The 14,186-nt window shown below is 41.7% G+C and overlaps 1 protein-coding gene across 4 annotated transcripts in view; it reads left to right on the forward strand.

Annotated features, from left to right (window-relative positions):
- The window catches only part of ALKBH8 (alkB homolog 8, tRNA methyltransferase), a 104,881-nt gene that overhangs the window by 13,578 nt on the left and 77,117 nt on the right, over positions 1–14,186 (forward strand). For all 4 annotated transcript variants that reach the window (XM_050927942.1, XM_050927960.1, XM_050927967.1 and 1 more), the window contains 5 exons: positions 2,126–2,366; positions 3,796–3,927; positions 4,878–4,973; positions 7,408–7,512; positions 9,614–9,684. In XM_050927942.1, the coding sequence (XP_050783899.1) occupies positions 2,126–2,366; positions 3,796–3,927; positions 4,878–4,973; positions 7,408–7,512; positions 9,614–9,684 (645 nt within the window). The remainder of the gene's footprint in view (positions 1–2,125; positions 2,367–3,795; positions 3,928–4,877; positions 4,974–7,407; positions 7,513–9,613; positions 9,685–14,186) is intronic.

The raw sequence follows: 14,186 nt of genomic DNA on the forward strand, positions 1-14,186 counted from the left end.
CAAGACAAACACGGAGCCAGAAACTTACAAGGCTCTCAGGTTAATTCTGTTTCTTCCAATTCTGTGGCAGGTTGCTGCTCAAAGTGGGGACAACACAAGGCTTCTCCGGACCCAGTATATGCTGCAGCTGCGCCAGTGACAAAGCCTCCTTGGGGACTGGTTCCAGCACCATAGTGACTTTGCTGGCGTGAGTCGGTGCCTGCTGGCCTCCCTCCATGCCTATGTTGGGTTCAGAAGTTTGCCACCCCAGCTGACCAGGCTGTTGTAAGCATTATTGGCTCTGTGCTCGGTGCAGTACCCAGCACCCAGTCAGACTCCTCATCAAAGGTGCAGGTTGACGGCGAATTCTGAGAGGCGCAGTTCTCGTCCCTGGATTGCTGGTAGTTGGTCTTGAGCTGCTTGATCCATTCTCTGACCTAGTCTGTGGTCCAGTGACTTCCCCGCACTGCCAGCTTCTTCTCTATCTCTTTTTATGCATGGTCATTGGTAGTACTCCTACTGAAACTCATCTTTTTGCTGGCCTCACATCAGAGATTCACCAAAATCTGGCTGTGCTCTCGGAACCTGGAAGCGGCACGCTTGGCAAAAGATGACTTCTGGTTGATGGCTGTAGCTAAGGCGGGAGAAGGTTTACTCTGTAGCTCAGTGGTCAGAGTAAAGTGGAAGGGTTAAACGCTGCCTGTCTGTACAAGTGGGGTTGCTTCCATTTCCTGGGGGTCAGTTGGCTACTTTTGGGATAGAGAGGACAAAGAACAGTGTCCCATGGGTTTGTGGGATAGCATTAGCTAACTCTTAGCCTGAGTTGCATCCGCAAATGCAAAACGATGAAGTTTGGTCCCGAGTCAGTGGGACCTAGGCTCGAATCGACTCAATCCTGCATGATCCTGAAGCCTGGGCCTGAGTACGACAGGATTGTGTGTAAACAGAAGAGAGGTTTGGGCTCAAGCCTGTGTCTGAGTCCAGGCTTGCATTGCAGTGTAGCCATACCCCGAGTGTCGCTGCACTGAGACATTGGTACATTGGTGATGGCGAATTGTCCCATTGAGACTACTCCTGTGCATAAGTGTTTGGAGGATGAACTGGGGCCCTAAAGCTGTATTTTGTATTGTGTAGCAGGCCCCCTGGGTAAGGGGTGATTCCGTTCTTTCAGCAGGATGTCCAGTATATCTTTACTTGTAGCATTTTGGGGCATCCCCAAGAAGCTAGTATCAACTTAGAGAAGTACCCTGAAGGGGATCTGAAGTTGGATTCTGAGCTGATCCTGCTCAGGGTTGATTCTGCTCAGCACTGGTTGCCTGGTTGGTTCCCAAAATGGGTCATGAGGGATACCTCATATTGCTCTCAAGTGACCCTCCTCCCCTGGCCCAATGAAAGAATAGCACTAGTGGGCTATACTAATGAATGCATTGGACTCTCCTCACACAGAGGAAAGGGTTACCCTTCCTTGCAGAAAAGAGTAAAGAGAAAAATGTTGAGGATGTTAGAGGCCACTCCTTCAAAAAAAAATTATTCGGAGTGTTTAGAAATGGGCTGCTGAGCTCAGTTCTCTCTGAGTTCGTTTGTGGGAGCCGTAACACTTGGCTGTCATGAAAAAAATCAGGCAGATACAGTTAATACAATGGGATTTATTTTTGTTCCACTCTTTCAAGGGTATTGCAGGACACTTACAGCCAACTGTTGGCTATGGAATCTGCAAATACAAATAAACTCTGTAGCTGAGGGACAAGAATGTTCAGGGCATGTGCAAGGCACATATCATCCAGGTACTGTAAATGTGTAGAAACCCCCCCTGCCCACCATCTCCTCTGCACAGATACCTGTTTGCAGGCACAGTTGTGGTGCCTGCACACACAAACATGGGCGTGTTATTTCTCTCCGAGCTCGAATGCTCTTGTTCTGTAAGAGCCTTTCCCTTAAATGTGTGCTGTACTAATGTGCTCTGGGCTTCAGCTAGCCACAGACTAATTGAAATATAAACATTTCCTGTGGAATATCAAACAGAATAACCACAGACCGATTTAGAGATAATAGCTTCATTTCTCTTTATGACACTTGTGTTTGTGAAATGCTATTTTCAGGACAGTGGTGACTGCTAATGTGTCTATTTTTAATTTTTTTAAATTAGAACTTGGTCGTTGCCAATGGAGGTCTGGGTAATGGTGTGAATAGACACCAACTGCTCAGCCTAGTAGAGGAATGTGGATTGGTGGAAGCACTCTTAATGCCTCCAAATAAACCCTATTCAGTTGTGAAATATGGGTCTACAGAAGAAGCCAAGAAAGCCTACGACACTCTCAATGGGAAAGAGATAATGCTGGAGGACTCCAACCAAAATGTTACTCTGTATGTTAACTTCGTGGAAAAAGGTATCAATATTCTGCTATCCCATAAAGCATCACTGTTCTTCCTTTGCTTTTCAGTTGCTTGTTATAGTGGAATTGTGGATAGAATTCTGGCCCTATGAGAGTCAATGGAAGCTTTGTCATGGACTTCAATGGGGTCAGAAATTGACTGTATATTTTTGAACTGTGTTTGGTGAATCATTCCTGATTTTTGTCTTTTATTATATGGCACTTAGAGCAATCTGTGGATGCGTGCAACAATACTTTATGTGGCTGAATAAAATAGATGAATAAATATATGTATCAGATAGAAGGGTCAGCTTTTCCTGGAACCTGAGAAACTAAATTAATTGCCCAAAAGGATCAAACAATAATAGAAGCAATAGTCTTCTTTCTCCTTAACCAAAGTCTAGGGGAAAAAAGAGGGGTCTTGCAGCATACCCTGAAATCTGGTCTCTTGTAGTCTGAGGCATGGAGTAAATGCCAGAACTAAAGACCCTTCACAGAAAATGTCCTGCTAGCAGCTCCTTCTTGTTTAATGCTAGGAGGCAACATCTGGAACACCTCCATGAGCACATTTGGTTGTATCAGGTGGAGAGAGAGATGGTCTCTCTGGTAGCTTGGAGCCAAACCATTTGTTGCTGGAGAGGAAAGATGATCTTTGTGGTGAAGACAATAGGTTGGGACTTGGGAGGTCTGAGGTCAGTTCCCATTCTACAGATTTCCTGTGTGACCCTGGCCAAGTCACTTGTTCTCTCTGCACCTTAGTTTCTCATCTGTAAAACAGGAACAAAAGCGCTTGCCTGTTTAGATTGTGAACTCCGTCTCTTTGTGTTTGTAGAGCACCTAGCACAATGAGGTCCTGATCTTGGCCCCTAAACTCTACCATAGTACAGATCATTTTCAATAATAATTCATAGGGCTGCAAGTTGGGAGCCTGTTACGTAAGTCATTTTCTGTCAAGATAGGTGTTGCAGTGAACATTTCATCACATCTGGTTGCAGAGCTACAAATGGCCATCTTAATTTTATATAATTTCTTACATTTAAGAAACAGCATATAGCATTCAGGTTTATAGCATTCAGACATACTTTCTTCACTGTGCTCTATGCTTGTCAACCATGAGCAGTGACAAATGCTGAGTCCTGGCAAAATAAAATTGACTCCAACTAGAATCTCCCCTGAAATGCATGGGGAAGTTTTGACCTTTATTTTGACAGACTAATCAGATATTTTTTGAGAGTGGAAAACATTAAGTCTCTCAGGTCCTACACGGTGAGATTTGAGAATTGGGTTGTATAGCACAGATCTTGGATTCTGATCCTGTTTTATGCTGCCAAGGAGGATAATTAGTTCAGATGATGATCAATCTAGGGTTTATCATTATTGATAAAAGAACACAAGTGGATCATTTTCCATAAGCAGTAGCACTGTTTTATTTTTATACCCATAGTGCTTTGGGAGGACATTATACCTATTAGCTTGCCTCCAGGCCTGATGATGGTTGAAGAGCTTGTGTCTCCTGAAGAAGAACAAAAGATGTTGGAAAGTATTGATTGGACAGAAAATGAAGTAATTCAAAATGGTTAGTAGAACCACAGAAATAACTGCAAATTGTCCTTTTGTTGAATTTAATTTCTGCAAGAAGTCTGCATCTTAGATAATTTATTCCTTAAATTCATTCTGTATATTTAGTCCTTTTAAAATTGAGTTTATATCATACAGTTACAATGAACCAGAGGCATGTGGTATAAGGTGATCCTCATGAATGGGTTAATTTGAATTATGCTCCTGCTTCCAGAAGCAGCTACTGTAGAGTCATTTCCTGACAGCATGATCAGTCAGTGAGTTTGTTCTCAAAATGCAGCACCTGTAATTTGATAGCTTGCTTGGGAACTGGAGCTTTTCAAGCACCAGAGAGAAGTCAAAGCTCCCTTCCCAGTTGCTCATATAGTTTCAAATGAGCTCTGTGGGAATTAAATTTCGTAACAAAGCCAGTTATTTTTTCCAGTTAGCTTCCATATTACAAAATAACTTTTACTTGACACAGCACAAAGCATTATATTGACTTCAGTTAGTGTGCAATGTAATGATGCAAGAAAGTGAAAGTTCCTATTATGTCCATATCATGAGCTTGTCCAAAGTGTCAGCCATCGCTCAAGAAAATTGGTACTGTTGTCAGAGAGAGACAAACACAAGGTCCAGGGACCTACAGTCCTTGCTCCCATGTGTAAGAATTGACGTCTGTGGGATTGCTGCTATGTGTAAAAGCATCGGGGTTTTGACTTCAAAGAGAAATGGTACTAAAGCTCTGTGTTGTTTAATCACTCTTAGTACATGGGAAAGTTGAGTTGTATATTGAAAGTGAGGTTCACAAATAATAGTATTTTCAACTATTGAATGGTTCTTGAGATGCACAGAGATTATATGGAATAGGCATTAGGCAGATACCCTGCAAGCATAGCAAATTGTGTAAATAAATATATTGTACATATTTTAATATTTTTACGTTGTTTAATTTTTTCTGCTTCGCAGCCCAGAAGTCTTTAAAACACAGAAGGGTAAAGCATTTTGGATACGAGTTTCGATATGATAACAACAATGTAGATAAAGATAAACCATTGCCTGGAGGTGAGAACTTTCCTATGAAAAGGCATTTTAAAATGGCATTTGTTTTAAGTCTGTTTTCCAACAGATACACACAGAACCTAACTTATGTACAGTGTAGTGTCCCAAGAAGTTGTGTAACTAAAGTCCTGATTAAGGAAGGCACTTAAACAGGTGTGTAAATCCAATTAACTTCAATGGAATTTAAGGAATTTAACCACCCTTCTTGAATAGGGATACTTTTCTGAATCAGTGCCTTAGTAATCATATTTTAGTGTGCATGAATGGAACCCATTTTTAATCACTTATAACTTTGTATGTTTAAAAAAGTTTGCAAAAAAAATAATGGCTGCTATTCTTCACTGAGGTCTAGCCAAATGTGGATTGTGAACTTCTAAATTTCGGTAGTTTTTTGAATAATCGCTATTTTAGGATCATTTCAGATTCATTTTTGTACTGGAAAAACGGTGTGTGTACACACACACACACACACACACACACACACAAAAATGTTCAAGTTATTCAAGATGGTAAAAATGTAATATTTTAAAAATATTTTTAACACATTAAATGAGTGAAAATGGGTGAATGGATTTTCCTTATAACTTTCCAAAACAACTGTCCTTTGTGCTGAAACCAATCATGAAAACTTTCTGAAAAATTGTCCTTTGAGTCTGAGAGCTATGAGTCACAGAAAACAGTGAGCCATCTACAACCTAGCTGTATAAATAATAAAATATAGAATTCAAAGTTAAACACAAGTGTTTAAGTTGACGTGTATACCGTTTCCCCTGGACAGGTGCAAGTTACTTTATATTTCGTCTGAAATTGTGCTTAATCATACAAGTGTTGTTATTTGTCTTGGCTGTTTTGTGGCCTCCAGCTAGATGTTAAATGATCTGTGTGTGTGACGAACATAAACGGAGGGAACAAGTTTTGGAGAGAAAAAGCAGTAATAACCATCAATATTGACAGATTGCTGAAAGGAATATTTCTTAGCATAGCATTCAAGTGTGCTGTACTTCACTGAATTTTACAGTTAAGGTTTCGTCCTGTATAGTAGCAAACTGCAAACTCTCTGAAGGTTTCATTTTTGCATATTACTGATAAAATACATTAAATTCAATAGATTTATTAGGATACCTTATTTAATTCAATGTTTGAATCAGTAGCAGGCTGTCAGGGTTAAATTTTAAGGTTCAAATTTTCAAAGTGGTCTGTCACAGGCTGGCTGTCCCCCGTAAATGAAAACTCCCCTGTGCCAGTGCAGATGCTCCCATTTGGGTAGCACTGGCAGCTACAAAAGATCAGGAAGAGACCCAGTGAGGGAGAGAGTCCTGGTCAGTCAGTCAGGAGACTGGAGGAGGTTTGTGGGGAAAGCTACAAGGAGCAGAAGGCCCTCTGCAAGATCATCCCTGGGAAGAGGGAGGAATTGGAGACGATATATTTGGGATCTGAACGTAGGAGAGCAGCAAGTAGGGTTTGCGGGCTGGCAGCCCCGAGCCAGGGCCAAAAGGCTGGAGAAGGCTGAAGGCAGGAGGAGCAGCAGAGGGAGTTGCCTGCTGGAGCTAAGGGTGGAGAGGGCTGACAGCAGGGGAACAGCAGAGGGGCTTACCCATTGACCTTGCAGGGCCAGAGAGTGAGACTGAGAGGAGGTGTGAGGGGTGCTCCCAGCAGAAAGGCGGTTGGGGTTCCAGCTGGAAAGAGTGGGATTGCACTTTGTTTGGAAGAGCCCGGTGACTGTCCTGGTGCAAGGACTGGAAAGGGCTGCATTGGAGAGCTGGGTTGTGGTGAGAGATGCCAGGGCTGTGTCTTACATATGCTGAGGGAAAACTGGACTATGATAATGGGACTTTTGTTATGATTTATGTGGACTGTACTTTTTTTAATAAGATAATCCTACAAGGGCTGTATTTGCCTTCAGAAAGATTCTGTAGACTATTCTGGGGGAGTCTGCAGGAAGGAAACTGAGGCATGTCTGTCACTCAGCAGCCTGCCATAGGAATGACTGCCCTAAGACAGGGTCATAACTCAGCCTTTAATTTTGTGCAAAACACTTGTGCACCTGGGTGAAATTCTGCACCCATGGGGGTGAATGGGGATTTTGCCATTGATTTCAATGACACTAAATTTGGCACAAAAATTCTACAGTCAAACAGTGGGTTCAGTGCTGTCAGTGCTTTGTGTGTGGAGGGCTTCTAAAAACTCCTCATAGTCTGTGCAAGTTATACATGTAGAGGGTTTACAACATTAGACCCACTATTTCCATGCACATGTCATAGTGAGTACAAAATTGCCTGTGTAATTGATGGGGTGCACAAACTTACACATCCCATTTTAGCTATTGTATTTTATCATATTTCTATGTATTTTGTCCAGTTGTTAGATTTCTCCTTCACCAAAAGCAGGAAAAAAGAATAGGAAAACACCTGGTTTATACTTCTGTTTGTAATAACAGGGCTCCCGGAAATTTGCAGCATGCTTCTAGAGAAGTGCTTGAAGCAGGGATATATCAAACATAAACCTAATCAGTTGACAATAAATCAGTATGAACCTGGACAAGGTAAGTGCATTTGCCCTTTTAAAAAACAAAATCAAACTCAATATTTTATCTAGGATTGAAAAGAGGAATCCAGCTACAACGGCTGTGATTCAGAGCCAGCACTTCTGCATCTGCTAAGTTCTACAGGGATGCTTTCATGAATTGAGGGCAGTGTCTGAATGCAGTGTTCCTGACTTGGGAAGTCACATTTAGAGATACCCTGGTATTGAAAATGCTCAACTGAGATTAGAATGTGGCCCAAGCATCTTAAACCAGGTCATGGAAGCTGATTGTGTAATAAAAGAGTTGGTAACCTGGAGAGAGAAACAGTCCGTGTATAACAGGATCAACCAAACACATTTTTCACTCGCTTCCCGGACAAAGATTCAAGAAAATCACCTGGTCCAAGTATAACTGCAGGGGTTTCAACGGGCTGGCCAAACTCCAACCTTTCCTGCCATGTTCTCCCAGCAACAAGAAGCCCCCTTCTATAAGTACATGTGAGAGCATCTTCAGGGTGATGCTCTCACATGTATCCCTGTACTGGAGGCAGGGAGTGCTGCTCCAACAATCTCTTCCAGACTCAGTAGGATAGAAGAGGTAGTTACTTCCACTCAGGCATCCACAGGGTAAAGCATATGCTGTGCTTTTTGCTGAGTTCAGTCATCAAGGCAAGGTACCTGGCTTTGGCTTTCCCTTCTCTGGAATATATCTGGTTTGTCCTTATGCATGAAGGACAAACACTTCTCTTCCAGAATTATTCTCTGACAGTGTACTTAGTATCTGCCATCTTAGGGTCTAGACATCTGACCCCATTTGTTCACATATCTGACAGCCAGTTAAATTGGTATGGTTATGTGCTGCTGGCTGGGTTATCTAAATTAATTAGTATGAATTGTAACTTTCTTCCACAAATACAGGATATGTATAAAACCTTTCTTAAGCACTAATCATTTAGGACATTAATTAGCGTACAGTATGTGCAATCCAGTGCATTCATATAAATACGATCCAGTATCTGTACTGAGTCAAATTCTATCCCTACCTCCTAAGCTTTTCAAGGCAGGGACACTGACTTCTGTTTTCAAAAATGATTAGTGATTTTGGGAACCTCAGTTTTTGGTGGCTACCTTTAAATGGGCTTCATTTTTCTGAGGTCACTTTGAGAAAATCAGGCCTCTATAAGGTATTTCAAGTTGAAAATCCAAAAATTCAGGCACCTGAAATCTCTATTCACTTTCAAAAATTTAGGCCATTGTCTCTTAGTATATGTCTGTGCAGCTCCTGGCACAATAAGGTCCTGATTTGAGTGTTTGGATGCTGCTACAAAGAAATAATAGATGCACATGTCTTTTATCAGGCTGACCTCAATATATTTCTGAGGGCAGAATTTCTGCAATTCATGTTGTAACATAGCGAACTTGGTGTAAGAAGCTTAACCTATGTAGTTCTGTGTGTGATTAAGTACATTGCTCCTCTTGAAACTAATGGAAGTCAATACGTTTGCATCTGGGGGCAAAATCTGGCTTCTGATATTGGTACTATGTATAGGACTGGCCAAAACAATTAGAACAAAACCTTTTCTTGTTGGAAAATAGGATATCATAAAAATCAAAACTTTCTACAGGAAGAGATCAATTTTGACAGAAGTTTTGATCAGGAGAATCTAAATGAAATGTTTAATTTGGGGTCACGTCAACATTAGTCTGCGTGCCTTCCAGAGCAGCTGTAGTGCCTCATGGAAGTTGTATTTCCAAGTCCTTCATGTCTCCATTCTCCCTATGGGCCTTGCTCTCTGGCCAGACTATGTCTCCCATGATACATTGGAGTCTCCCTATGGCTGAGTTACTGCAGGGCATTTTGAAAACAAATGTTGATTTGGGATGAAAACAATTGTTGAAATATCAGAATTTCCCATGGGAGGGGAAGGAAATTCCATTTTTTGATCTGCTGTAGTACTGCACTACACATAGTAGGCATAAAAATGCACAAGGTTACTGTGTTGTGGTTTACACATGGACAGCTGTGAAAATGGGACTTGGGAGAAGGTTACATTAAAAGTGATGGCATTTCATTATGGTTGCAGGGACTATTTATTTATTCTCTGTTTTTTGTGTTATAGGAATTCCTCCTCATATTGATACTCATTCTGCTTTTGAGGATGAAATAACCTCTCTCAGTTTAGGAGCTGAGGTATGCTTAATATTTCTTTTTATATTTTGATTATACTCAATGGACATGAAAATAAGATCTGAGTAGATCTTAATAAAAGGTTCAATGTTTTATATAACATTTTTTCTCACTCTTTTGTATCAGATGTCTAGCATGTTAACCTGTAACAACAGTGCGATACCTAAAGAGGTGAAATTCTGGCCCCATTGAAATCATTGCCATAAAATAAAATCTTCCATGAAACTGACTGTTTTAAACTACTATGACTCAATTCTCCATTGCCCTTCCTCAGTTTTATTAGCACCTTCAAAACTCTCATATCATTGCTCCTTTGTATTTTTCTACCTCAATTCTTCCTGTACCATTCCCTATTAGTTCCTCTCTCCTGTTATTACTGTGTTTATTACAGTAGCTCGCAGAGTCCCTATTGGGGTAGACACCGTACAGACACATAACTGGAGACAGTCCCTGCTCTAAAGAGCTTACATCCAAAACGAACAAGACATGCAAAGGGTGGGAAGAGAAATGGAGGCACAGAGAGGTGAAGGGACTTGCCAGGATCACACAGCAGGTCATTGGCAAGGCTGGGAATAGAATCCATGTTTTCCTGCTCCTAGTTCATTTCCCTCTCCACACCCTTTTTTCTGTTCTTTGTAATTCGGTTCTTGTACTGCACTTATCGCTGTGGTATGAGAGCATCTGTACCCACTCCCTACTTTGTGCCTTCTGTACTTGGAACAGCGTCACAACAAACATTGGCTAAGTGCCAACCCCATCTCCCTTCCTATCATTCCTAAATACTTACTTGTTCTGCAGTACTTACATGCACAAACACTCACACACAACTCCACTATGCAGTACTCCCATTGCTATATTGTATTCTTTGGGGGAGGGACATTGCATGTATTCTAGCCATTGTTAGTCGCCACATACATATACGGTGCTATTTAATTCCCAATGAGACCACTAAATTTGTATAACAGTGGAGAGTAAAGGTCTAATTTTCAGTGGGGCCTTGTTCCTGTACAGGCACATTTTATGAACTAATGACTACACATGTATGCTGTCACTTGCTCGTTCAGGGACTAGTACACAAAGAATGCAAATGTGTGCACCTGCAAAAATGCACCTGCCCAAATGGAGATTGAATGTGGATAATCAGGCCCTGGAGGTATGAAACTGTAACCTGATTGTTAGCCTGTGGTTGTGCTGCTGTGGATAGACAGAGGGAGAGAGGCATAGTCATGCAATCTGAGCACAGAACTGAGAGCCAGGAATTCCTGGGAGTTCTAATCAAAGCTCTGACACTGACTTCCTCTTTGGCTTTGGGCTGGTCGCTTAGGCCAATGTTTTCCAAAGTGTCCGCTAACAGTGGATGCCTCACAGGTCTCTAGGACCAGCTGTGAGTATAACATGAGTAGGATCAGTGCATGCTCCCCCATTTAGCACAGCCCTGTTTTGGAGATCCCCCCCTTTCCTCTAGCTATAGTTTATCTTCATGCCTATTCAGTTTTTGGCCTTGTTATTGAGGCAGTAGTTTCTATATTATTCTAATCTAAAGTGTTTTTAGCAATGTGGGCATCTGTCCATTAGAAAATGGGCTGAGGCCTTCAGTATATTTTATGTTAAGTCCCTGCGCTGGAAGTAGTTGGCTAGAGGAGAGAGGCTTTGTATCCTCTTATCAGTCCCGTGACCAATCCAGTCCTGCCCAATTTATTTTTTTTAATAGATGCTCAACATTTAGACGTCGGCATTGGGAACAGCCTGTCAGAAAGTTCTGTTCCTGTACAGCCCAAAATTGTAATGTCTTTTAATGATAATCATTGACACACTTCTCTGATGAAGGTAGCCAAAGTGTATATTTAAGGGCTAGTAAAACAATCCCAATGGCCCATAAATTACTGCATTATTTGACAGCCTTTCCTTCTGGTACCTAACTGTTTAAACTTCGGTAATACACATTGTTTGCATGTTGAGACCCTCATCTGCATTTAATATATTAATAATGGCTGCAGTAGTATGCACTTTGCTATTTTAGCATTTCTTTGTCTGAGCCCAACATTACAGCATGCTTTTTGTACTCATCTTTTGTTCTCCTTATCCTTTCACGATTATCTAGCACATTCACTGGGATATGCAGTGCAGTTGTAGCTGCATCAGTCCCAGGATATTAGAGAGACAAGGTGGGTGAGTTAATATCTTTTATTGGACACATTTCTGTTGGTGAGAGAGAGAAGCGTTCAAGCCACACACAACTCTTCTTCAAGCCTGGGAAAGGTACTCTCAGCGTCCCAGCAAAATGCAAGGTGGAACAGATTTCCCAGACCTGAAGAAGAGCTCTGTGTGCTTGAGAAGTTGTCCTTCTGACCAACAGACATTGGTCCAATAAAAGCTATTACCTCACTCACCTTGTCTCTGTAACATTCACTGGCATGTTCATTTACATCTTTTAATACATTTGCTCCACCTGAATATTGTGTGATTGAACAGGATTTATTCCTGATTTCAGCCTGAGTGTCTTTCCCTGTTCTTCTTGGTTCTGACTTGGTATTCCAGTTTGCTTTACATCCATAATGAAAAAAATTTATATAATCATTGTACTGCTAATCTTTCCTTTATTCTTCTCCAGAGGAGAAACATCATACTTTTAAAAGAGAATTGCCCTAAAGCTTAGGAACTACCGTAATAGACTCAGACTCAGACTCCAGGACTGGAAGGGACCTCGAGAGGTCATCGAGTCCAGTCCCCTGCCCTCATGGCAGGACCAAATATTATCTAGACCATCCCTAATAGACATTTATCTAACCTACTCTTAAATATCTCCAGAGATGGAGATTCCACAACTTCCCTAGGCAATCTATTCCAGTGTTTAACTACCCTGACAGTTAGGAACTTTTTCCTAATGTCCAACCTAAATCTCCCTTGCTGCAGTTTAAGCCCATTGCTTCTTGTTGTATCATTGGAGGCTAAGGTGAACAAGTTTTCTCCCTCCTCCTGATGACACCCTTTAAGATACCTGAAAACTGCTATCATGTCCTCTCTCGGTCTTCTCTTTTCCAAACTAAACAAACCCAATTCCTTCAGCCTTCCTTCATAGGTCATGTTCTCAAGACCTTTAATCATTCTTGTTGCTCTTCTCTGGACCCTCTCCAATTTCTCCACATCTTTCTTGAAATGCGGTGCCCAGAACTGGACACAATACTCCAGCTGAGGCCTGACCAGCGCAGAGTAAAGCGGAAGAATGACTTCTCGTGTCTTGTTTACAACACATCTGTTAATGCAGGTTAAATAAACATGTTATATACAAAGAAACAGACTAGCAGTCTCTGGTCCACTGTTCTCTCTCTGAGCCGGGCCACTACTACATGCTGTAAAAGAAGGAAAAACATCATAATGCATGTGCATAATTTATGTTTGTACTAAGCCATGGGGGGATATTTCATTCTGACCTCTGCCTGGTGAACAACTTATACACACATGAGGACTGAGCACCCTTCTAACATTTATCCTAGCTAGCACAACTGCAGAATGTTATTTCCATTCATATAAATGGCTAATCTTGTTTTTTGAAATCTGTCCATCTTAGGTTCTTATTGCATTCGCTCCCCCCCCCATCACCACAGTATCTGAGCGCTTAAAAATCTTCAGTGCATTTATCCACACAACACCCCTTTGTGCTTTATCCCCATTGTACAGATGGGGAGCTGGTGCATGGAGAGGCTCTGTGATTTGTCTGAGTCACATAGGAAATCTATGCTGGAGCAGGGTTTCCCAAGTTCTTGTCTAGTGCCTTAACCAGTGAACCATCCTTCCTCTCAAATGTACAAAGTTATTTACCTCAGTAATATCCTGCAGTGTAACACCTACTGTTCAGTATCTTTCCTTTTCTTACTGATGAATGAGTCCGTCCGGTCGGAAAGTTCTTCAGACCATTCCTTTCTCAGATCAACCTGTGCAAGTCTAATTTGTTTTTGAGATAAACTTAGTAATGGTTTCTGCCTCCCACTCGTTGTTTAGAAAGCACTGAAAACTGTTACCCACGCCAGAGGCAGAGTTGTGTTTGAGAGGACAGCATTTAGCAGCTCATAGATCATACACCTAAATGTTTAAAAAGTAACCAAAAAAGGAAATAGGGAGCCTGATTTTCCTCTCTGTTGTGCTGCAACTCCACTGGAATCCAGGGTGTGATGCTGCTATAAGACAGGTAGAATGGAGTAGGGAATCGAGCCCAAGGTGTTTCTCTCCCCTCCCACCCCCCGTTACTGTGATTACACATGTCTGTATCATGCGGGGAGGAGCAATACAGAAAATAATACCTACCACTATTTAAGACCGCACATATCCTCTAGAGAGGTTACAGGGCAGGCTAAACCTGGCCTTGAAGTGGAGAGGCAGGAGCTCAAAGAAGGGAGAGGAGATAGGTTTACAGAACACCAAAGGATAGCTGGAGGGATTGAAAGAGAGAGAGACCATGACGAATCCTGTGATGTGCATAGCACCTTCAGAGAGGTGTAGAGAGTCCT

The sequence above is a fragment of the Gopherus flavomarginatus genome, chromosome 1 (assembly GCF_025201925.1).
Source record: "Gopherus flavomarginatus isolate rGopFla2 chromosome 1, rGopFla2.mat.asm, whole genome shotgun sequence".
In the NCBI taxonomy this organism is placed as follows: Eukaryota; Metazoa; Chordata; order Testudines; family Testudinidae; genus Gopherus; species Gopherus flavomarginatus.